Raw genomic sequence first — 23,761 nt, forward strand, 5'->3', positions numbered from 1 at the left:
TAATGAGCTACTATTGTAAGCTCAAATATACAGGGAAACTATTCTTTTAGTCTAACAAATTGCAATATATATCTATATATATATATATATATATATATATTTATTTTTTATTTTTTTGCATTTTGTTACCCAAAAATATAGATGTCAAGGTTATTGGCACCCCTAAAGATTATAAAGAACCTAGATCAGCATTCTACCTTTTCTCAATCCCAAGGAACTGCACTGTCGCCTTCCATTGTGTCCTGTTTCACTGGGGTATAAATATGTATATAATAAGTAACACATGTAAAAATCCATTTGCCAACCATTACCATTAAAAAAAGGCAAAGAACTCAAACATAAAACTAATGGTTGTTGACCTACATACTGTACATCAGGCAATGGGTACATTTATTTAACAAGAACACTTTGTAATATAGTATATAGTATTATTATATAGCAGCAACACACTACAGTCCCGTGGGATGTCCCTCTTCGTAGCTCTCAGTTGGCTTCCTCGCTAGGATGCTTGTGAAGATATATTTTATGGCTTTATTCTACTTTACACGGTTAGTGTTTACTAGCATTGCTGCTTTTACAAGTGTTCAAATTACTGGACACTGAATGACATTACAACCTCAGATAAACACTTATACTTTCCATTGTTCGGTGATGATTTATTTGGGAATGACAACTGGCCCGACTGTGGATTTTACTCCTCGGTAGAACTTATCATTCAAATGATAGAATATTAACTAATTATTAACTGCAAGTTCTAAGTAGCCTAAAGATCATTTGCGTTACAGTCCAGTCCAGGCGGATTGTGATTGGTTAGCAAAGCTACACACCCAATTTACTTCCGGTTTTCTTGAGCATGAGCCTCGTCTCTCGTAGGTAGGATCAATGAAACGTGTTCATCACTAGCATGCAAACCAGTATAAAAATGTTGATCAAATCAAATGATAAATAATTACAAATTGCTCGCATTGCCTTTGTCAATGGATCGTGAATTGCTAACGTCAACTAGCTTTTTGCTATGCAGCGGTTTCGCTACCTTGCTATGGCTACTGGATATCTAGCAGCTAATTTCGCTTGCCTGTTGACCTTCGCCGTTTTGCTAGAATTAGTTTTAGCTACGGTAAATTTTAACTTGACGAGACCCAACTCCGTTACAACAATAAATGTGAGACAGTCATTGCAGTGACTGGGTGTTGGCTCGCTAACAGTTAGCGTGAGCTAACTGGTTATGTTGGTGGAAAAAGCGGCGCTATGTGCAATAACGGTGAAATACATTTTTTGTGAACTTCTAGTTGCCGAACCAGTAATTAAACAAGGTTAGCCAAATTGAGCTCTTTGGTATAACCTTGCTATAAACTTCCATCTTAAATTTTACAGGTGTAAGGAATGAATCTTGTTATATAGGCTAACTTAAATCATATCCAGCAAGCGACAAACTATAGGAATCCCAGCCAGTGTGGAGAGGAAGCACCGTTAAAGATGTTGTAACCCAACTGGCTTCATACCAGGGCTGCCCAACCCTGTTCCTAGAGATCTACCGTCGTGTAGGTATTTACTCCAATCCTAACAACGCGCACCTCATCCAACCGCTAGAGATCTTGTTGCGCTACTAATGAGTAGAATCAGGAGTGACATATTAGGGTTGAAATGAAAACATAGGCCTACTGGACGGTAGATCTCCAGTAATAGGATTGGGAAACCCTGATCTAGACCGAACAGGACTTGCAGGGGACCCCTGGGGACCCCTGGAGGACCTCTGCTGGTTTCCGTTCCAATCACAATTGTAATGTCAGAATTTTAAAAAGCAGTTATGTTTTCTTAATTAGGTGCTTTTCATGTTCAGGGGGAATGTTAACCCTCTTAAGCCACATTATGTCAGAAACAGCAATGCATGCCATGAAGAAGACAATTCTGCGACTGTAGTATACTAGTAGTTCATTAATATAGCCTAAAGTTTAACGCTATATTAAGCTTGTAATTTCATATAATTCAGAGTCGTTCACAAACAGCCACATTTACCTCCGCAAACATTTGGAAAACCGAAAATTAGCTTAATTATTCAATATACTGTTCTTGATTTTATTTAGGATTTCTAGATATCACGGGATAATCATTCAGTTACTCAAACACTAAGCCAACATAGCCTGGAGTGAATGTGTTTGGGGCAGAGACCGTAAAAAATAGGTTTGGGGATCATGAAACCTTTGAATGGCTATGCCGGGACGCTGACGCGACCTTGCTTTTGAATGTAATCCCGTTTGTGAACGCCCTGCCATCTCTGGCCGAATATCTTCCATCATTTGATCCGGGGCATCAGCGCTGTGTGTACTGAGCGATGTGTCGGGAGGCCCAGCTGTCAGGGCTAATGGCGGAACAATTGAGTGTTGCCGTGCGAACGGCTGTTTCTTGTTATTTTAATACCTGACCTTACACTGTTGTCATTCTGTCATTGGAAAAGGGTTTAGAGCTCATCTTGGAGAATTAGCCTGACTTTATGAAGCTAGTTACAGGGTCTCTGGCGGGAGGTACTATTTTAATAAACAGGGCTAAACTCATTGTAGGAGAGGAGGATAAAAGAGACTGAGAGACAGTTACTGCCAGAAGAACACTAACTAGCCTTAGCATCAACCAGGTATGCACTCTTCTTTTTATTTTGCTTGTCCACAGGCTCAGAGCTGACTTAACTGAATCAGGCATTGCTGGTATTTCACTTTTTTGTATTTAAAATGATGAGGTATGTTCATTTTGGTAAATTGAAAAAGTGCATCTTGTCGGGAAATATTACACAATCTGAAGGGTGGAACATGCTTCCTGTTGTAGTCAGGAAGGATGATTTTTTTAGACTGCATTGTGGCGTAACTAACACTGAACTCTTAGAATGGGTTTTCTAGCACTATATTTACATATAACACTAGCCTGTATGCTAAAGCTCATTTACTACTTGAAATCGCCAATTTCAATCATGCACATATTATGGCATTTAACATTATTTTGTAGATTTATGCAGGCTACTGACTGCTAAGGTCAGATGTGACTCGACCCGTTAATTGCGTCAGTTATATTTGCGCTTTTGTAAGTCGCCCTGGATAGCAGTGTCTGCTATGTAAATGTAAGTGTATGGATTCACAAAAAATAATTTTTACTGTCTGTGGGTAATAAGTTTGGTATTTTACTGGTAATCTTCTGCAGTGTTGCTGGGGATGCAGTTGCTCTTGTCACATCTGTGGTTTTCTGTTGATCAGGAAAACTGTTGGCACCTCTGTCAAATGAAATAAAATGAGTTGGAAATAAAATTGTGAAATTGAGCTGGAGGTGCACGGTCCGGAGAGACGTGTGATTTGGCTCGGTCTGAGGGAGCTGTTCCCCGCTGACTCCCCCGGCTGGGCTGCTCCTCCAGGAGGAGCCTGATCGGAGGAGGCGCCATGGAGCTGCTTGGGGGACTGATTCCACTGGTGCTGGGAGGCGCGGGGGTGCTGCTGCTCTACCAGCTGCTGCAGAGGGTCCGACAGAGGGCCTATATCCAGGACGCAGTGGTGGTCATCACCGGGGCCAGCTCTGGCCTGGGAAAAGGTACCTCCACACTGCCACTCTACAGCTCCATCTAGAGGTTTATAATAATAATAATCGTAATGATCACTTGATTTATACACTACAAATGCACTTTAAGGACATTTTCAAACAAAGGGAAACCGTAGGATCAAATAAATTCATCGTAATTAATTGGAGCAACCACAGAAATAGATACGGTGCTGTGAAAAAAGTATTTTCCCCCTTCCTGAGTTCTGTTCTTAATATGTTCCTGTGATCCAGCGCCTTGCTCAGGTTTTGTTTGAGTGTGCGTGGGTTTTCTCTCTTACCGTGGCTGTGCTTGCCGGCAGAGTGCGCGCGGGCGTTCCACGCGGCGGGGGCCCGGCTCATCCTGTGCGGGCGGGACCGCGCGCGGCTGCAGGAGCTGGTCCAGGAGCTGACGGAGGCGGCCGACGGCAAGAGGAAGGTGCGGCCCTGTCTGTCATCACTGCCCTGTCTGTCTCTCCGTCATCACTGCCCTGTCCGTCTGTCCGTCATCACTGCCCTGTCCGTCTGTCCGTCATCGCCGCTCTTGGAGTTTTTTGTTTTTTTGGACTTGTGCAATTGCCTGAAGTTCTTCTGAAGTCTTTGCCCTCTCAATATTCATGCCTCTAAACTGTCACTGAACAAAGAGCATTCGAAATCTGAACAATGGAAAAGAAAATATGAAGTGCACCTCTGATTTAAAAAAAAAAAACAAAAACAAGAGGCTACAGTTAAATCCACTTCGGTCCAGTAGCTGTGGTTGTTAAAAAGTGGAATGTGACCGATTTCTCATGTGAAACGTCCTCGCGTACAGCTATAATATTAAGTGAACATTACTCTTTGATACTGATCAGTCTGTCCAATTTCTGTTGGAATCTTGTCCCCCGTCCCCCCCCTCCCCACAACCACAGACGTACAGCCCCAGCACCGTGACCTTTGACCTGTCGGACACCGAGACGGTGGCCAGCGCCGCGGAGGAGATCCTGAGGTGTCATGGCCACGTGGACGTCCTGATCAACAACGCGGGCGTCAGCTATCGCGGCGACGTCCTCACCACGCGCGTGGAGGTCCACAAAGAGGTCATGGGCATCAACTACTTTGGCTCCGTCGCCCTCACTCAGGGTAAGAGCAGCGATGAACAAATGAACAGGCCTGTCACGTTTCTGGCTCCACAAAAGGCAGTGGCAGGTAGAGAAGCAGTTTGTTCTAGTGTTGTGTTAGCTGATGCTTTTGTAGGTCAGTTGTTGTCGGTTTGTTCTAGTGTCATGTTAGCTGAAGATCTAGAAGGCCTGTTGTTGTCAATTTGTTCTAGAATCATGTTAGCTGACGCTCTTGAAGGTCAGTTGTTGTCAGTTTGTTCTAATGTGTTAGCTGACGCTCTTGAAGGTCAGTTGTTGTCAGTTTGTTCTAGTGTCATGTTAGCTGAAGCTCTTGAAGGTCAGTCGTTGTCAGTCAGCTTTAGTATCATGTTAGCTGATGCTCTTGAAGGTCAGTCGTTGTCCTGCTACGACATGTTCGACTCGGCTGAAGACTTGCCCCAGCTGGACGTGGAAGGCAGAAGCTCACACGTGGAACATGGAACATTGTTGTATGAACTGCGCTAAAGATCTGGTAGCTTCTCCCGTTCACACAATAGATGACCATGAGGTATTTAATCGGGTTGACAGCATTCACATACGGCCGTGCCAACAAATGTTGTCTGAGCATTGTTGTCAAATATGAGCAAAGAGCAAACAATGGGATGGATGCAGGTCAAGTACATTACCAACATATATCCCGTCCTGATGAGGTATGCCTTTGTTTACTTGTTTTGCCAAGTGACTCACTAATGAAGAATAAGTGATTCATAATGCCACATTGTACATGCTTGGTTTATAGAATTGTTTTCTGTAGTAAGAAAGCGCTTGGCTCATTGGATGTCTTCGCACTTCCATGCTTGACTGTGATCAAGCCAATGCCAAAGTTTTCACACAGTGTTACTGGGTTTGAGCCGGCCGATTGCTTGATCAGCTTTTACAGAATGCCGACTCGGGTTCTCTATTCAGACATGATCCCTAAACAGTGTTCTGGAACGTTGTCAGGTACTGTGTGTGTGGGTGTGAGAGGGGACAGCAGAAGCGGGGTGGGTCTGACCTCCCAGTGCTGTGTCGTCTCTCAGCCATCCTGCCGTCCATGGTCCAGAGACGGAGCGGACACATCGCGGTGATCAGCAGCGTCCAGGGCAAGATCGCCATCCCATTCAGATCAGCCTGTGAGTGAACAGCCCTCCTTCTCGTTCACTCATCCATCCATCCATTCGTCCATTATCTACACCCGCTTATCCTGAGCAGGGTCGCGGAGGGTACTGGAGCCTATCCCAGCGTGCATTGGGCGAGAGGCAGGAAATTCAGATAAACATTATATTATTACAGATAAGGTTACCCATGGATACCCAAAAGGGCATATTGATTGATCCTGGGTATCAAGAAACCATACACACAGAGGATTCGCAAGTCGTAATTTCCCACAAATGAGCGTGGCTGTCTGTTTATCAATAAAGTTGGGTGTTGAATTATACAGTCTGTGACCTTTGACCTGTAACATGACCTGTAACAATGTAACCGACCCCCTCCCCCTCAGACGCCGCCTCCAAACACGCCACCCAGGCCTTCTTCGACTGCCTGCGGGCCGAGGTGGAGCAGTACGGCGTGCAGGTGTCCGTCATCAGCCCCGGATACATCAGGACCAGCCTGTCCGTCAATGCTGTGACCGGGGACGGCTCCCGGTACGGGGGTAAGGACCGAGAGGAGCCCCCCCTTTCTACCGTCTCAGCTCCCCCCCCCCCCCTCCCCCCCACAGACACGCACACACACTCACACACAACTTTATTTATTTTATTTATTTCACCAGACAAGTCATTAACAACAAATTCTTATTTACAACGGCAGCCTGGCAAGCGACAAAAGCCACTTAAACGACCTGGATCAAAGGCTACGTCCCTGACCACTTCCTACAGCCTCCCGCGCTAACTCCGCTAGCTCCTGAGCAGAGCGTGTCGGCAGCCATTTTGAGTCTGGACTGTGTCAGTCTGAGGTCGGAAGGGAGGGCAGACTAGGGTACAGCCGTGGCACGGTCTTAATTTCCACCATGGTGTGGACTGCAGGGCATCTTATTTCTACTCAGATGGGCAAACCCAGGCCTGAATGATGCCAAGTCACAAAAGATTTTAAAAGTTGTTTATCGTGAGAGAGGTTCGTCAAAGTTCAAAAAATGTCCTCGGTTCACTTTTATTATTTATCTTGTGTCATTGTGCACATGGAAAACCATATATGGGATGTGTATTTAAGGGTAAAACGGGCATTTAATCATATACTGTATGCCTTTAAAAAACAACTGCGGTCTTACATCACCGTTAACACTTGTTGGAAGAATTGCTTTTAATTTAGCTTTTCACGTCTGTCACAAGTGGGTATTCGATTTCCCCAGTTGGACAACTGCAAATTGTTCCCTGCCAATCATCTTCTGGGAGTTTATAATTGCTCGTTACACGTGCAGCGGATGGGCAGGAAGCATTGCATTAGTTATTAAAGATCCAGGGTAACTGATCCTGGCCAACAAAGGACTGTCTGATGGGGCGAGGATCCAATGGATTGACAACCCACAGTAGCTCTGGCCTTTAAGGCTCACAAAACTTCCGTTATTAACTGCAGATGGTATCAGTGGGAGAAGGGGGGGAGGTGTCTGGACCGTCGCATTTCTCAACCTTCCTGTTTTTTGGGCGTTTCGCTTGGGGTACCCCAGTCCAGGATAAGAACACGGCGGAGGGCCGGGACCCCCGGGAGGTGGCGGAGGCGGTGCTGAGGGCCGTGGGGCGCAAGAAGAAGGACGTCTTGCTGGCCGGGCTGCTGCCCACCCTGGCCGTCTACATCCGGACCCTGTGCCCGCCGCTCTTCTTCAAACTCATGGCCTCCCGCGCCAGGAAGGAGCAGAGGCCGAAGGAGGACTGACAGCTGGGCCCCACCCCTTCATGCTGGGCCACGCCCCTTTACACTGGACTCCACACATTCAAACATGGCCCCGCCCCTTCACACTTGGTCCCGCCCTTTTACACTGGACCACATCCCTGCACGCTCAAACCAGAAGGGGGAGGCAGCCAAAACCTGACCTCATTCTTGTAAAACCGCTTCTTCTGGACCCGCAGGCAGAGCACTGCATTGTACAAAGCAAACAGTCAAGCAAGTGTTTTATTATGAAATTGACAATACTGCAGGCTAAGGCTGGGAGGTGATGTATTTCATGATGAAAATCAGCTTTTCTGAAAAATCTTGTCCAGTAGGCAGTGAGATTACACCACAGGCTTATCTAACATGGGCCAATGGCGTTTAGAGGAACAGTCTAAACACAGTTGGCTAACGTGCTAACGCCAGACTCAGCTTTCAGCGCAAATAACCATAGATGAAAAGCTTTTGGGGTAAAGGTAAAGAATGTTTATTCAGTTGTGTAAATACACCGCTAAAATCTCACTTCATGAGTGGTACACGATTCACCTTAACACTGAAGTCTAATAATGTGCTATTTAAATGCTACAAAAACAGAGATGGGCACTGGGGTGAGAAGCTCTGGGTGAATATCTGAAATGTTGATCCCATAAATCGGTTCTGAGACCCATAGCGGAGAGAGTTGCTCCGGGCTCAGCTACATCACACAGAGCGTCATGTTGCATATAAAGTGTGAAAGATGCAGTCGGTGTCATTTTTGGAAATGTAAATTTTCCCTGAAGTCTCTGCCTCCGATAGCTGCATTGTGTGTCCTCCAGGATACTGAGGGTTTAGTCAGGCCAAGGAGACCAGGGGAGAAACAGTGCTTTAAAAAAAAATAATAATAATAATAGCGGAAGATTCAGGAGGAGTTCACGGACGTGCGTTTCTCAGTCTGAATTCCGGAGGTAAACGCAGTATGAGCCAACTTTCAGCCCCGAGGAATTAAGCCGAGAGGTTTTTTTAAAGAAACCGCTAAACAAACATTTGTCTTCTGGAATAAACGACCGTGCAGAAAGCATGCATACGAATCAGTTGTGTTAACTCTGCGTTTGTTCCGTTCTGCTTTATGGCAAAGTGCATTTTGTTCAGATGCTGACTGCGAGGGAGTCTCCGGCCAATGAGAGCCGAGTGTAAAATGGTGTCAAAGGTCATCAATATCCTTCCTGGGGAGGGGGGGGGGAGGAAGTGTTAGGAAGGGCTGCTCTGAGCTTATCTTTTCCTGGGATTTCATTCACGATAATGCGGGACTTGTCAAGACATGCCTCGTATAGCAGAAAGGCTTTTAATATATAATCCAAGACCTTTAAGACAAATTCAACATGTGCATCTTGAGGACTGTTAAAAAAAACTGATTTACATTAGCTGTACATGAACAGTGACTTGACTCCAGAAATGAAATGCAAGGCAGAATTTCATCCTCCTCCTTTGAAATGAAATTCGGTTTTGTGGCATTTTGAGAAGTTAAATGGAAAACTAACAAGAAAAAGAAGACCAAAAAGGTCACTGAAACAAATGCCAAACTGCAGAATGGAAGGATTAAATTCAGTCCCTTATTTCTATGCCCAAACTAGCATACAAGTTAACAAAGCATCCTCTGCCACGTTAACTTTGAGGAGACACCAATACCCCCCCCCCCCCCCCCCAACAATCCTGCTGTACTACAGGAATACAACATCAGCTCACAGAACCAATAAATGGTGAACGTACACTAATGAGTCATGAACTAGATGATCTTGATAAAATATGAACGCAAATACTTTATCGAATAGTGTCTTAGACTGACATTCATGTCTCAGACGATGGGTGACTTGAGAAATTTGTTCCCCGTTGTGGGGAAAGCAGACCTTGTCTGCGTGGCCATCTTGTTCTGATGCTGCGTTCACATTTGAAGTCAGGTGCCCCTGCTTCCAGGTTTCTCATTTACACCCCAAAATAGCACAATGTGTGTGAAATGTCTTCCAGGACCACACAGAGTATGACTGCACATACAAGTAAGCAACATTAAGATGGCTGCTCCTAGTCTGTCTCCACTAGCTCTTGTTAAATTTGACGTTCCACGGTACAGCTTATTACCTGAAAGTCCATTCCTGTCCTGTCTGCAAGTGCTGTTTGTATTCTCTACTTTAACAACTCTATAAAACAATTTCCAGCTGTCTGAAATGCAACTTCCCAACAATCATTTGGAAAGGTGTTTGAGGGGTAAAAAAACAGATCCAGGACCTTCATCGGAGCAACGGCGCTGGAGATTTGTGTGGGATGGTGTGTGGAACGGTGTGCGGGAGAACGCCCTTACACTGAAGCAGAGTTAAAGGAAAGATGAACCCACGTTTCCCCACCCGTTCAGTTACAGAAGTCTGGAAGCGGACTGGGCTCTGAAGCAAAACAACATGCAGAAAAGTAAAGGGAGTTTCAAATATCCTAACGTTTAATGAAGTGGCGACCAGCAGGAAATGGTACAATAAACTACAAGGACAAAAATATCAGACCGTTAATACTCGAACATGTCTGTCCCACTCCCGTCATCTCAAGTCTCAGAGATGTTGACTTTAACCTATGTTCACAAATTTAGCGTATGAATGACGGGGGTGGACATGTACATACAAGGTCAAATAAGTGCACTGGTGATGTCAGAGAAAACAATTAGAGGGGAAAACAAAACAAAAACAGAAGAAAAAAAAAAAACTCCCTAGTTTTCGCTATTGTCCTCCGAACCATCAAACGACCAAAAAACCGCTCGAGCGGCGAAACGGCCGGACGAGCTTTTCCGTCGCCGCTGCCGCCGTTTCTCGGGCGCGTTCCCCCGAGCCCCCCGCCCTTCCCGCCGCGTCTCCTGCCCCCCTCCTCCTCCTCCTCCCCCCGCGAATCATACGGCGTACAGTTCGTAGATCTTCTTGACGCAGTAGGCCAGGGCGGCCAGCGCTATCGTGTTGTGGAGTCTCTTTCTGTGCACGTCGTCCTTGCGCACCAGCACCACGGGCGCCGAGGAGGTGAGCGTGTGCAGCGGCAGGCGGGACAGTTTGTGGCCGTCGTGCTCCACCTGGTACTTGCAGCAGGGGTCGAACTGCCAGGAGATGCCGTAGAGGGTGGCGCAGGCCACGCTGAGCGCCCCGGCGGGCAGCGCCACGTAGCGCGAGTACTCCAGCGGCAGCGAGAGCGGCGTCAGCAGGCAGGCCGCCCCCGACAGCACCGCCGTCTTGTGCAGGCAGTTGCCCACCGCCACCCAGCGCGCCGTCTCGTCGCCGATGCGTGTGGGCTCGATCACGATGTACTGGTACTGGGCCTCCAGGGCCTGCTCCAGCTCGTACTCGAACTGGTCCTGTGCGTTCTCCCCGCTGTAGATCTCGTGAACGATGTAGCAGTCCGAGGCGGCCATTATTCCCCTGCGCGGGGAGGGGAGGGGAGGGAAAGGAAGGACAGAGGGGAGGGAAGGACGGGGGGAGGGAAGGATGAGGGCCAGATTGAAGAGAGAATATTATGGGGATGGAAGAGAGAGGAAAACAGGGTTAGGAAGGAAAATACTTGGTGAAAAGCTTGTAGGTTCCCCCTCTCCCCCACCAATTATCGTCAGGTTACCCGTAGATGGACGCCTTTCTCGTATAATAATGTGTGCCTGCGTTCCATGTCCGTTTACCCGATATATAAACAGCCTGAAACAATGCACCACTTGTCACAAACACATAAATACATGAATTGTAAGGTCAGCTAACCTTATTTCCTTCACAGTTGGAAAACTAGAAGACCTTCGCCGGTTAGCCTAGCCGCATGGCTAGCCTACCCGTAGACAGACCCCCCCCCCCCATGCAAAGCCTGCGAGAGTAGACTGTCAACTCTACCGACGTCGTCGTCAGTGCCGAACTGGCCCATTTTATCCACTCGGACAGGGTGATGTTTATTAAACACTTCGTGATATGACCATATGTTTAGATTGACGTGAAATTTCACACAAAGGTAGTTTCATCACCCTAAATACAGGACAACTACTTTTTTTGCCCACGTGCTTTCGAAATTTTCAATGAAAATGACGGGACGTACGCCACAAGGGAGCGTGTCCAGGTTAGGGCAAGCGTCCGACTACGGGCAAGGTGACGATAGGCTCCTGGTCCTTAGTTTCGGTGTGGAATGCTTAAATTAAGAAAAGACGCGCCCCTTTTGATGGAGGGAATGCTGTCTGACCTGAAGCGGCAGGCAGAGGACAGCTCGGAGAGCACCCTTAAAGGTGGACCAAAAACGAACAGAAAAACACCTTAACGGAGGGCTCCCCCTAAAAACCGCACAGGCAGCCGTGCCAGTAACCTTTTCTTCTTCAGCAAGGCGAGAGGACAAAGCGGTTTAACTTCAGCCCGACTGTACGTCGCATGGCTGCAAGGAAAGGCATCCTGATGTAGGCTAAATGAACGCACACCAACAAGTTCCTCCCAACGTGGGCACGATGGGAACCCCAGCCACACACACATACATCACATGCACATGCACGTAAACTCTCTCACACACAGACACAAACATACACAAAAGTACTCACACACACGCATGCATGCACACGCATTCACTCACAACCCCCCATACTTGTAATGTCTTTACATTTAAACAGATATTTATGTCTTTACAAAGCCAATATTTGAACTGCGCTGCCCAAGATTATGATCCCTGTTAAATAGATAACTTATTAAAACAATAAAACTATAAGGCAAACTTCCCCACGCAATGAAAGTCACAGTAAAAGTCACTATTTATAGTGAGGGCCCTATTAGTGGATATTTATGCATAATTGTAACATTTATTTCTATTATGAGGACTCGGCAAGGATTGTGAATGGAGGTTTAATGCTTTTAGAATAAAAGTGTTGTATGTTTGCCCCGAGTCACCTCCAGCTTGACAGTAATTTGCCAATTCATTTGAATTCCCAATTTAAGGGAAGTGATTTATGAATATGGAAATATAAAACCATTCCACACACTGCCTCTCCAGTTAAAACCCACTAACTTTAGTGCGCCATGAAAAAAATGTGGCTGACCTTTTCAACATGCATATGCAACTTAAAAAAAACTAATCTCTTAAAGGCCCTACATTAATATGAGAATTTTCCATCAGAGACGACCTGCTATAACTATGATGGATCCCACTGCGACACAATGTAAACCTCGCTGGACCCAAGTCCAAATATACTCCTTGCTTATTTAGCAGAGGAAAGTCAAAACTAAGGAAGAAATTTAGTAAACACGTCTCCGTATATCCTCCCATTCTGCATTCCAGAGTGGGGTGTGTGATGTCGTTTTTTGATTTAACCGAAGATGACATTTCTCCTTAAAAGAGCAAGTGCGTGCACACGCAGTCATTTTAACCTACTGTGCTTAAGTCTCTTTATGAAGTAGGACAAATGACCCCTAAACTATGCAACATACCATAACCAGTAGAACAACGCATGCCTACCTATTCCATGTACCGAAAACCTCAAATCACTTATGCTTCCTTACCGGAACTTTCTCATTCCCAGAGAACGATCGTGACAATTTTCATGTGGAAGTGTCTGACTGATTCCTTTGGGTAGGTGCTTTTATAATATCCATCTAAGGTGAATATGCGATCACTCAAATCAGTAAAGTTGTTAAAGTATTTTTGACAGTGCAATTTTAACAAAAGTGACAGAAGTGTATACGTTGCTGTTTAAACCAATATCGTAATATTAGCGTCCAGAAAACCATAATGATTAGGACGTAACGGCTCCCATCCCGGCCTACAGTTGCACTGAAACCCTCACGGACCAACAATGTTAACAGCTTGACGTCATGTCGACGGCCCTCGTGCCGCCGTGAACGTGCCGAAATGTCCACATAACACCACTCACCCGAAACACTCAACCCCCTGAACTTCTTACACAACTCTGCGGGGTTGTTATTGTTGTTGCTTGAGAAATCGAGCCCTTTTATGCTCGCTATTTACTTTGTTACTGAAGTAATCAGTCACACTTTCCAAACAGTCTTTTTACTACGGACAGACGCCGACAGAGCTTGATTTACCCAGGTCAGTGGAAGTCCACACGCAAAATGTTGGCAGAAAAAAATGTCTAAAAGAGACAGGCCTGGCCGGGACTAACGTTATGATGCGGTTGCAATAAGTATGCCGGCGGGGTCAGCTACGTGTCTTATCTATCGCTGGGAGGTGATACTAGCTCTTAAACATCCAGAAAACAAATAAAGATCACGATTGCATGAGGCAGGTAGCACCCACATAAGCTAGTCAGTGATCCAGCAAGGTATCTTAACACTAAGTTAGCTATTCTAGCTACAGCTTCACTAATTTCTTTCTCTATCTTGTTAGCAGCAAGTGTTAAAATAACATCTGTCATTCCCCGAGAAACACATTGTGTATAATTTTCCAAAAGCGTACAGCCAGCAAAATGTAGGTTGCCAAGGTAAAGAAAAGCCAAGATGGCTAACTCATTGGTTAATAAAGTTGTAGCTAGGTAGTACCAAACCGGCTCTAACTATTAATTAACTACGCAAATTGCTGTCAAATAACTAGAGGCCTTCAATCGCAATTATCTACTTTTCCCTCCTTTATACATTGCATTGCTAACAAGCAAAATCTGCCTTAAAGAAGACTAAAGTAGAGATAACTACTGGTGGACTAATTGAGACGAACTGAGCTAGGCGGTTAATCTGAAAAGGGGTCGCTAGAATTACTCCGCCACATACAAATAGTCTAATCTACTACTATTGGTTATATTAAGGTATACTTGTATTCCTTCGATTTGCGTTCATGTTTTGTGGTCTTTTTACGTTAAATTGCTAGCTAACTAGCTAGTCTACTTCTGTGCTTCGTTGGCTTCCACTGGAATCCTTATAGATGGGGCATGCGGGCAATTATATGCAACTACACATCGCTGGATAGTTTTATGTACGTATGGCTTGCTATAGTTTACAAGGCAGTTTGCAAACATCCTGAGTCGTATCACATTTCATACTAGGCTGGCTAGCGCGCTAGTAATGGGAAAACTACATTATGCTAGCTAATGTTAGCAATTAAATCAAAACAACACGAGGACCCACATAGCCAAGCATACTGTATATTGACAACCAACGTCAACTTTGCAAATTCTTCTGATTACGAACTTGACTATCGTCGTTAAGCGCAAGTGCGACTGCAAAGAGTTTTGCACTAAAAGTTCACTTGACGGGCATATTAAAGTATCACTGACCTCTCCCTGTTGACTGGGACACCGCGCCTCCTTCCGAACGCCGCCATCTTGGGAGACTCAACACACCGTTGCTGTCGTCATAACGTGCGGCAGTGCATTGTTGGTAAAGTAGTTTAGTACGTGTAATCCGCTTGACCGCTCTGATAGTTAAAAATAGCTCTGCAAACTATGTTTCCCGTCGTGCTTACGTGCAGGGTATGTTCCATTGCTCTACACATTTATGCAATGTGTTCATGTGTCTTACATACAGGTCGAACGGTATTTAAGTAAGTGTTAATAGAAAATGAATGATATTTTCAATACAACGTTTTGGTATATCGGACGGTATGTTATAAGAATACACAACGCTTACCGTGTTTGTGTTTTCAATGTTCTCAGATCCAGTCGAGCGCAAGGGCACCACTAGGGGGAACTGAGTAGGACAAACGATTTCCAGCAATACGTTACGAGCGGGTTGTGTAATTAATTTATGATTATACAGTGGTTCATTTTTTTTTGGAGATAACTTCCTAACGGTATCAAGTGGTCTGAATAATTTTTCCGGCGATGTGTTAAGTGAGATACTCACCCATACTGCGCCAGGGCGAGCCTTGCAACTGTGCGGTCACTGCAGTGTGTAGCACACTGAGCTGAACAGAAGCGTGGTGTAACTAGCGCAGACGCAGCTCGTGATTACACGTGCAGTTCGCTCTCCCCCCTGAATGTACATTGCGTAACTTACGGTGCCAAAACATTAGTATTGTGCCTTATTTTAAGAATTGTAGGTGTTACATTTAACTGAAAATGTGATTTCATAAAGTGAGATGCAACCATAGAATTATTGTTTTTTTTCTTAAGTAATTAACGTTGTAGACTACTGATTTTAAAGGTGTAGGTATCATTTTGGATTCAAATCATATCAAAAAGGTGGCTAATGCAGTCAAGTTTACCCTGGCAAATTCTAGGCTTCTGTCCTTTGAAGCAAGCAAGCTTTACATGCGTTCAGTAATTTCATCTAGTTGGGTAAAGTCAGAGAGCGATCAATACTATAACATACTAAAGAAATATAACTTTGATTGAAATTGAAATTTCATTAAATTTGCACATGCGTGTATAATCTTCAATGTTCTGAATATACTCTGGCTGAATACACACAGCCTATGTCAGTTTGAGCACCCATAGAGCACTTCAATGAAATTATTATACTATTATATATTATAAATAATTACTAGATGTGAGCACACTATACAATATACTAGTTCCAAACGAATGCATGTTTAGCCAGTATCTTGTATGATGTGCTTACCATGTATTACCATTATGAAGTGCTTACCATGTAGACTTGACATTGTGACCACATGTTGCAAGGTCCAAAGTACCAGAAATTAGACCATCCATTCTCTAACCGCATAGTCCAAGTCAGGGTTGCGGTGCCCAGCCTATTAGTGATTAATTTTAAAAGTTAAAATTATTCCCTCTGAGTCCTTTTACACAATCGTCAACTTCCACATAAGAGTAATGTATTCCGTAAAATATATTCCATATTATTTAAACCTGCATCATTCATTTGAGATCTGGCTCAAGATCTAAGATCCAGGAGCAGCAGTGGCATGAGCTATAGTTCTGTACATGTATGTAGTTAAATATTTATTAGGTCTCATTTTTGGTTGTGTTCTTTTTCTAGAACGACACTTTGAACGTGATGTGTTTTGATGTTGTACCTCATTGTACTAGAATTAGCATTGTTCTCAGGCAAATCCAATTTTTCTCACACTAGTCACAAAACTTAAAAAATATTGACTGCTGCCTGACTCGATCAAGACTAGTAGTCCATAATGACTGTAGATGGATGCTAGGCTATCAGCTAACTTTGTAGTGGTGACGGATGGTAGCATGGCAGTTTCTCCTCTGGTCATTTTTCCACCACAAGAATGCAATATAGAGATGAGACAGGACCAAGGAAATCTGCTGCAACACTCTGCCAGGGTTCCTTGGTCAGTACTGAATGGTATTGACTGAACTCAAATGTAACAGTGCAAGGATGCAACCAAGTGAAAGTATGGAAGGAAACCAGCTTTAGTCAAGCCATCTTTGAGTGCTTTAAATGATTGTTTCTGTTGTACTAAAATGGTGGGTTCTTTCTTCTCCTCAATGAGTACAGAGGTTCTGAGAGAGATGCACACATTGTCTCAGTTGTGAGTCTAATGGTTTGATTCCCTCAGATACTAAAGTATCCGTGTCAAATAGTTTTAAAAAATATATATATTCCTATATTCTTCCACCAATATTTCTGTAGGTTCTCACACTCATTTTCCATATTATGGGCCTGATTTACTAAGATGTGTAGCTGTAGCATGTGAAAAACCTTTTAGCATGCTCAAAGCCAATTACATGAACAGTGATTGGCCATGGTATTTGTTTTGCACCAATCATTGTTTGGTTTATTAGTTTTGTGTGTGCTTAAAGATTTGCGTATGCTAAAGGTCTTAGCTAACCAGGCCCCGTGACCCACACAGGTGAGCTAGCACCAGTCAGAGCAGAAGCACTGTAATGATCACAAGTGAGTGTAACCAGGCAGTGCCAATGAATTTTTTAGAAGGAGAAACCCTGACCCAAACAGTAGATTTTTCCTTGCATATAGCACAGTCATTAAGCGGCATAGTAAAGATGTTTGCTTGCTTTTTAAAATGTATAAACAGGAAAATAATTTGAAAAATTACTTTTGATGTAAAATATGGCATTCTGAAACAAATGAGCTGGAGATGGGATTGTTCTGTATGGATATACTACACCCAGAGTGGAGAGTATAAGATCTGATGCTTTCAGAAAAAAAAAAAAAAAATCTCAACAGAATCAAAATGTACTTTATTCTTTTGGTTTTTGTGTAAAACTATTAAATGTATGACTTTGATTGCACAGGTTGTTCATTAAACCTGATCACTGATCATACAAGCCTTGACTGGTGAACCATGAATTTGCCAGCTAAAGAGCAAAATAAAAGCCAAAAATATTTACCGTCATAATAAATGTATGACAAAACTATTAAATCCCCCACTGGCCCAGTGCAGCACTGGCACAAATTCATAGCTTGTTTTAATGAGTATTCAACAAAGATTAACCCTGAATGACAATTATGTCCATCTAATTTCACTAAGATTTCCTTGAATGACCACCTTTGGAGTTCCATCTAATTTCATTAGGATTTCCTTGAATGACCACCTTTGGAGTTCCATCTAATTTCATTAAGATTTCCCCCGAATGACCACCTTTGGAGTTCCATCTAATTTCATTAAGATTTCCCCCGAATGACCACCTTTGGGGTTCCATCTAATATCATTAAGATTTCCGAATGACCACCTTTGGAGTTCCATCTAATGTCATTGGCTGTGAACAGACCTTGGCTTCTACATAAATGCAGTACTATCTTTTTCCCATCCTTATTTACTGCTTTGTGGTGGCTGCTCCAGAGAGGTGTATCCCAAAATACCATTAACCAATGAGGAAAACTGTCTAGTGGTACCATTATCCAATGAGGAAATCTCTCTGCCAGTACAATTAACCAATAAGTAAATCTTTCTACCAGTACCATTAACCAGTAAGCAAATTTCTCTACCAGTACAATTAACCAATGAGACAATTTCTCTACCAGTACCATTAACCAATTAGGAAATCCCTCTACTAGGGCCATTAACCAGGTTTGAATGCACTGATGTAGAAGGCAGATTTGATTAAATTAGCCTACTGATAATGTATTACCGCTGGTTAGATAATAAAGTCAGAAGGCAGTTTCCATGTCTGGAACAGAGCCTAGAGAGTTTGTATTAGACAGAGTGAGGCTACACAGGTGCCCAGACTGCATGGTTTTGTTTCTCTAATTGGTTTAGCTAATGTTATGCTGTAGGTTCAGGGTGAAAGTGGGGTTCCTTTAAAAATAAACCTGCAAAACAAGCTCTGTCTGATGAATGCGTCTGCCAGTGCAAAGAGGATCAATGTAGCATATTGATGTGTAGCCACCAGCATTTGCACCACTTACTTTCCTTCGTCGTGTTATCAATTTGAATTGAATTGAAATGGTCTTTAATTAAATATCAGTGGTTCACATTATAATTAACTTGCATTGCATATATGTATATATATATATATATATATAGTAGCATCTTGAAACGGACAATAGCAGGTGTACATGTAAGAGTAGCAATCCTGCTTTTCAGTCAAGACCCTGTTTTGCTGAAATAGGTGTTTTAGCGATGGGCCAAAATCACTAAACCTAAGCCTGCACCCCACTCTGACCGCATTCGGAAACGAGTGGGGACTCCTGCTTCTCTGAACGAGTTCTGAAATGAGCGTACGTTCGAAACTGAAACCCGGGGAGTTTGATCTGACTGCACGTTGAGGCTGAGCACAGATGTTATCTCACACAAGGTGCCAAATCCGGTGCTTACAATGTGAGGCAGCACACATCACCCATGGCAACACGTTTTCCTTCGCCCAGGTGCAAACGCTTTATACCATTGTTACGAAAAGCCTCTTTACTCTGAATGGATTTCAGTTCAGAAGCTCACCCAAGGGCAGGCTATTTCAGCAAATTGTCCCGAGAAGCGAGAGATGAAGTAGATAATTTGGTCAGATGTTTTACAGCTGAAGAGCATTTCTCTGGGGGGTGTGTGTAGAGATTGACACTTTTCGAGTGTGGTTCCTACGTGTTTCGGACATTCTCTTTCTAGGAGTGCTTGTGTGTTAGTGCCCATTCTTGGCTGAGTGACAGGTTGTGTTCTATGAGTCCCTTGGGTGGGGGGGGGACTGCAGTTCCTGCCCATAAGAGGAGCTGAGCTGGAACCCCTAAACCCCCCCCCCCCTTACGTGCATGCATATTCCCTAATAATGCTATGTCATAGTAACTGCATTACCAGCCAATGACATGTCTCGTTATTCTGATTCCCAATCCCAATAAACATAGCTCTACTCAGAGGCAAGTGCTGATTGGTGATCTCATTTAGCTGACTTGGAACGTGCATCAGGTACAGACCCAGTGGTGTCTGTAGGTTTAGACTGCTCTTTACAGAACTTCAGGTCCCCATATTCAGACACAGTGATGCACATCAAGCCACAGAAAACAAGACATGAAATGGCAAAAGCCTGTGGAGAGATCATCCCTGTTTAAGTGATATCTGGGAATAATGTTGAAGACTCTTACTGGGTGAAACTTTACATACTTTATTCTCTACTGATTAAAGAGAATGAGTTTTGAGTTTCACTAAAATAAATATGTATAATACTGATTTTAGCTGTGGTACTGAAACATTAGAAACATTAGAACATTCCAACTGTGTCCCTAACCATGTAGGAATTTCAGATCTTCAGAAAGGAAATGAATTCTAATCTGGGTATGAGAGAAGCTGGGAAAACCATATATGTGCATGGACATCTGCAACAGTAGACAGGCTGATCTTATGAAAGGTGGGATTGAATGTGAATCCAGCTCTCTCCAAGGTGGCTACCAAGAGCAGTATCTGACCTGCTGTTGGAACCCTACCCCTGTCCTATTGGCTGATGAGAAATCGCTGAATACCTTGTCAGACACGTAATTCACTATTTGGCAGTTCTCAGCTGCAGGAAACTTCAAAGCTCTCGGCCAGCATAGCCTAGAGCAGGGGTGGCCAACCGAGGTCCTGGAGAGCCGCAGGGTCTGCTGGCTTTTGCTTTTACTCGGCACTTAATTGATCAATTAAAGCAGTTGATTACATAGTTAACTCACCTCACCTAGTTTATTTTGTGTAAGTGGTTGTTGTATTTAAGGTCAAAACAAAAACCCGCAGACCCTGCGGCTCCCCAGGACCGGAGTTGGCCACCCCTGGCCTAGAGATAAGGCAGAGCAGGAACTGGGGTTTACCATCTGAGGTGTGAATGTATGTGTCTGTGTGTGAGTGTATGTGTGTGTGTCAGAGGGCGTGTCCATTCCACAGCCCCTTGTTATCTTTCACTAGAAAAAATATGCGGCTTTGCTTTAGTTAGCAGTCAGTTTCGGCAGCTTGGAAAGAAGATGTTTGTAATAGTTAGTCGTAAGTGGGCATCTGTGTCCTGCATCTAGGTCTGGTGTTCTACATTTAATCTCTGGTCCTATTGGAATATCCTGCTGCCTTTTGGTTTTTGCATTTTGGATTACTTTGGGACAAACATGCTGTGGTTTGATATCTTCTTTCATTCATTTCTTATGTGACTGCTGATGTTTGTAACCTTTGTTAATTGTTTTAAGGTTGTATTTGTTGTAATTTAAATAAATTTAAAAATTTTTGATGTAGTTTTGGCTTGTACATGTTGATAAAGGTTGATCCAACAGTTCTGCTTTTCCTTTCAATGAATTTGATGATTTAATTGATAATTGATATCTTTGATAATAATTACCAAATTAAATCAAATAAATATATTTTACATGTTGGATAAGTTGAGGTTTTTTAAATGCTGATGCACTTGTGTTTGGTATTCAGAGTGCTGGACGTCAAACGACGGTTAAAACGGCTCAGTTTGGAAAATTAAACATATTTCAATTAATTCACACCTTGCTGACAACCTCATAAACATGACTGATACCATTAAGACATGTCAGTGTAATCCATGTGGACTTTAATCTCCTACATATCGAGACCCTGATGTAGTCTCATCTAGATGTGAAAAAAGTTGTTGAAAACAAGCTATATTAGATCTTCAACAACAACAACACTGACTACTGCATCTACACCGCATGCCCTGTGTTGGTGCAGTATTGATTACTGATGTTTGCCAGTCTTCTCTCTGGAAAACCCAGAAAGGGGAGATAAATGCAATGCAGGGTGAATTCTGGAGTGGCCTTCAATCCCAGTGCCTGCCTGCACTGCTCAGATCTGTGTGTTCCTACACTGCCGAATTTTAGGACACCCTGAACCAAAGCGTTCAAATATCTTTAAAAAAAATTTTTTTTTAGCGTATTCATTGTGCAATTTTAAAAAATTAAGAACGGGCAATAAAGAAAAATAGTATGTGTGTGTGTGGGATGTATGTGCGTGCGTGTGTGTATGTGTGTGTTTTGTGTGTGTGTGCACATGTGTGTGCTGCATGGAGCACAATGCATGTTGATACACTGATACAAAATTTAATTAAAAAGCAGAGAATAAATTTTTTTTAAAGATCTACTGAAATATTTTTTACCAAATAAGAAAGATAATCAGAAAATGTTGTACCCGTATAGTCTTGATGAAGTGGTTAGTCAGGAACTGTTCTTAACTCAATGAACAGCAGTAAATCCATGTTATAGACAGGAGTCCACAGATTATTGATGGCTTGAAACCAGCCGAGTTCTCAGGGAAACAGCAGCCATCTTGCATGAAATCTGAATGCTTAATGAAGCCACAGGTTCTACAATAAAGCCCTAGGCCCTGGTTGTGTCCTCAAATTTCCTCTTTGGCTGAGCCAGCCAGGAGTGAGGTCCTACTCCATGATGCTTTTCAGTATGTGTAGCACCTGCATATAGGATGCTAAAGAGAAAATATGGCGCCATCTAATGGATGCTGCAAAAACAGCAGTTGTCCATCACAACAGTACTGGTCATAAGAAGTGGCACAGAGGAGAAGGGTTAACACAAGGCTTTTCCTTACACGGTTATAAAAAGATAGGTGTACCTAATGAAGTGAGCGTATGCATATAATATATTCATTGGTACAACTCCGGTCCTTATGTTGACAAACACCAAAAACAGACTCCAAAGGCAACCAAAGACCTAGAATCAAGACTAGATACTAAAAGCGCTCTCATACCTGCTCAAAGCAAGCAAGTGAACACACCTGACTGAACACACTCAGCAACACCTGCGAAGCCATTTGTCCCAAACATGGTGCCCTGAAATGGGGGGCTATGTTCAAAAAGTGCTGTAACTTCCAAACCAAAATGTATTGTAATACCCTTTAATAAAAGCTGAGCAACTTCACTTTGACAGCATGCACATTGTTTGATTACAAATCAAAAATTATGGAGTACAGAGCCAAATCAGGAAAAATGATGCCTTTCTACTAAACATTTTGGAGCTCAGTGTGTGTATGTGTGTATATATATATATATATATATATATATATTTTAGATGGGGTTAAAGCAGAGAGGAATACACACAGAGATGAGAGCACAGTACAGAAAGTTCCGTGATTGGGAATCAAACCCTTGGCCACATGAGGAAATGGTATTTGGGTTGTGAATGAACCACCATATGAACTGAGCCATACAGGGTTCCTTTCATAAAGGGAAGTGCTTCCTCTTTGCTGTTTTTATCACCTCACTGCGACGGCCTCTCCTCACACACCACTGCCTCCTGCTGGTGAATAAGTTGCGCATGAAGTGTCTTCCAGTGGCTCACATTCCAATATGTGTGTGTGTGTGTACACAGACATGCTGATTACACACAATTTGATTCAGTCAGATTGCATTGGCAATGTCACCTGCAGATTTTTTATTTTGCATTGTTTGACTTGCAGGAAATCGTACGTACAGTACTTCTATAGAAGGCATTGGAGTGGGAGGACCTGTTCTTGATCCTTTTCAGCTGATACTCATTATGCCTGCTCTGGTGAAATGCTTTGAAGTACCATCCCCATGCCCTGCTGCTTTCTCATGTCCCTATGACAAGAGCTCAGCCGTCACCTTCGCCCAATCAGAGTCAGGCTCCTCTGTACACTGTGGATCCGCCCTTCTCTCAACTGTTTACTTATACAACAGAACTGTACGTAACAGTCATAGGAGCTGACAGGGAGAGAGAAAAAGTTCACATTTTTACAGTTCCAATAAAAAACATATTTTACATTTTAAAAATATATGTTTTCTGGGTATGGTTTTGGTAAAAAATTAATCTATTCACATGTCAATCCTCCACTGGAAACCTAATTCCTTTATAAATTGTTGGATTATTCCATAAAAAAACACACTGTATTTGTGGCTGGGACAGAGAAGAGATGTTTATTTGAAGATTGGTGGGTTACGTGCCTTTAAGAGATCGGCAACA

The 23,761-nt window shown here is 43.4% G+C and overlaps 2 protein-coding genes across 10 annotated transcripts; one reads left to right on the plus strand and one right to left on the minus strand.

Annotated features, from left to right (window-relative positions):
- The first annotated feature begins 742 nt into the window (after positions 1 to 742).
- On the plus strand, positions 743 to 8,596 carry dhrs7b (dehydrogenase/reductase (SDR family) member 7B). 5 transcript variants are annotated; one of them, XM_064315255.1, is made up of 8 exons: positions 856 to 873; positions 2,559 to 2,629; positions 3,395 to 3,567; positions 3,876 to 3,991; positions 4,461 to 4,671; positions 5,708 to 5,800; positions 6,169 to 6,321; positions 7,330 to 8,596. In XM_064315255.1, exons 3-8 carry the CDS (start codon positions 3,420 to 3,422, stop codon positions 7,533 to 7,535), a joined length of 927 nt encoding a protein of 308 aa, XP_064171325.1. In that variant the 5' UTR covers positions 856 to 873; positions 2,559 to 2,629; positions 3,395 to 3,419; the 3' UTR covers positions 7,536 to 8,596. The 5 variants fall into 5 exon arrangements, with proteins under 5 accessions (XP_064171322.1, XP_064171325.1, XP_064171326.1 ...); XM_064315252.1 differs by lacking the exon at positions 2,559 to 2,629 and having other exon boundaries at positions 743 to 873; XM_064315256.1 differs by lacking the exons at positions 856 to 873; positions 2,559 to 2,629 and adding an exon at positions 1,337 to 1,541.
- A 1,375-nt stretch (positions 8,597 to 9,971) lies between these two features.
- On the minus strand, positions 9,972 to 15,466 carry LOC135243430 (transmembrane protein 11, mitochondrial). Of its 5 annotated transcripts, XM_064315259.1 has the most exons (4): positions 15,332 to 15,466; positions 15,116 to 15,175; positions 14,764 to 14,834; positions 9,972 to 10,948 (listed from the first exon to the last, which is right to left on the minus strand). In XM_064315259.1, exons 3-4 carry the CDS (start codon positions 14,808 to 14,810, stop codon positions 10,432 to 10,434), a joined length of 564 nt encoding a protein of 187 aa, XP_064171329.1. In that variant the 5' UTR covers positions 14,811 to 14,834; positions 15,116 to 15,175; positions 15,332 to 15,466; the 3' UTR covers positions 9,972 to 10,431. The 5 variants fall into 5 exon arrangements, with proteins under 5 accessions (XP_064171329.1, XP_064171331.1, XP_064171332.1 ...); XM_064315261.1 differs by lacking the exon at positions 14,764 to 14,834; XM_064315262.1 differs by lacking the exons at positions 14,764 to 14,834; positions 15,116 to 15,175 and having other exon boundaries at positions 15,332 to 15,463.
- Between the last annotated feature and the right edge of the window lie 8,295 nt (positions 15,467 to 23,761).

The sequence above is a fragment of the Anguilla rostrata genome, chromosome 17 (genome assembly GCF_018555375.3).
Source record: "Anguilla rostrata isolate EN2019 chromosome 17, ASM1855537v3, whole genome shotgun sequence".
Taxonomy (NCBI): domain Eukaryota; kingdom Metazoa; phylum Chordata; class Actinopteri; order Anguilliformes; family Anguillidae; genus Anguilla; species Anguilla rostrata.

Excerpts from the sequence above, each read along its gene's own strand:
- dhrs7b (XM_064315252.1), top strand. The coding sequence starts at position 854 with ATGAGCCTCGTCTCTCGTAG. Across the intron at positions 874-3,394 it reads ATGAGCCTCGTCTCTCGTAG|GAGGAGCCTGATCGGAGGAG; the intron begins GTAGGATCAATG and ends CTGCTCCTCCAG. Across the intron at positions 6,322-7,329 it reads GGACGGCTCCCGGTACGGGG|TCCAGGATAAGAACACGGCG; the intron begins GTAAGGACCGAG and ends GGGGTACCCCAG.
- LOC135243430 (XM_064315259.1), bottom strand. The coding sequence starts at position 14,810 with ATGGCGGCGTTCGGAAGGAGGCGCGGTGTCCCAGTCAACAGGGAGAG. Across the intron at positions 10,949-14,763 it reads GTCCCAGTCAACAGGGAGAG|GGGAATAATGGCCGCCTCGG; the intron begins GTCAGTGATACT and ends CTCCCCGCGCAG.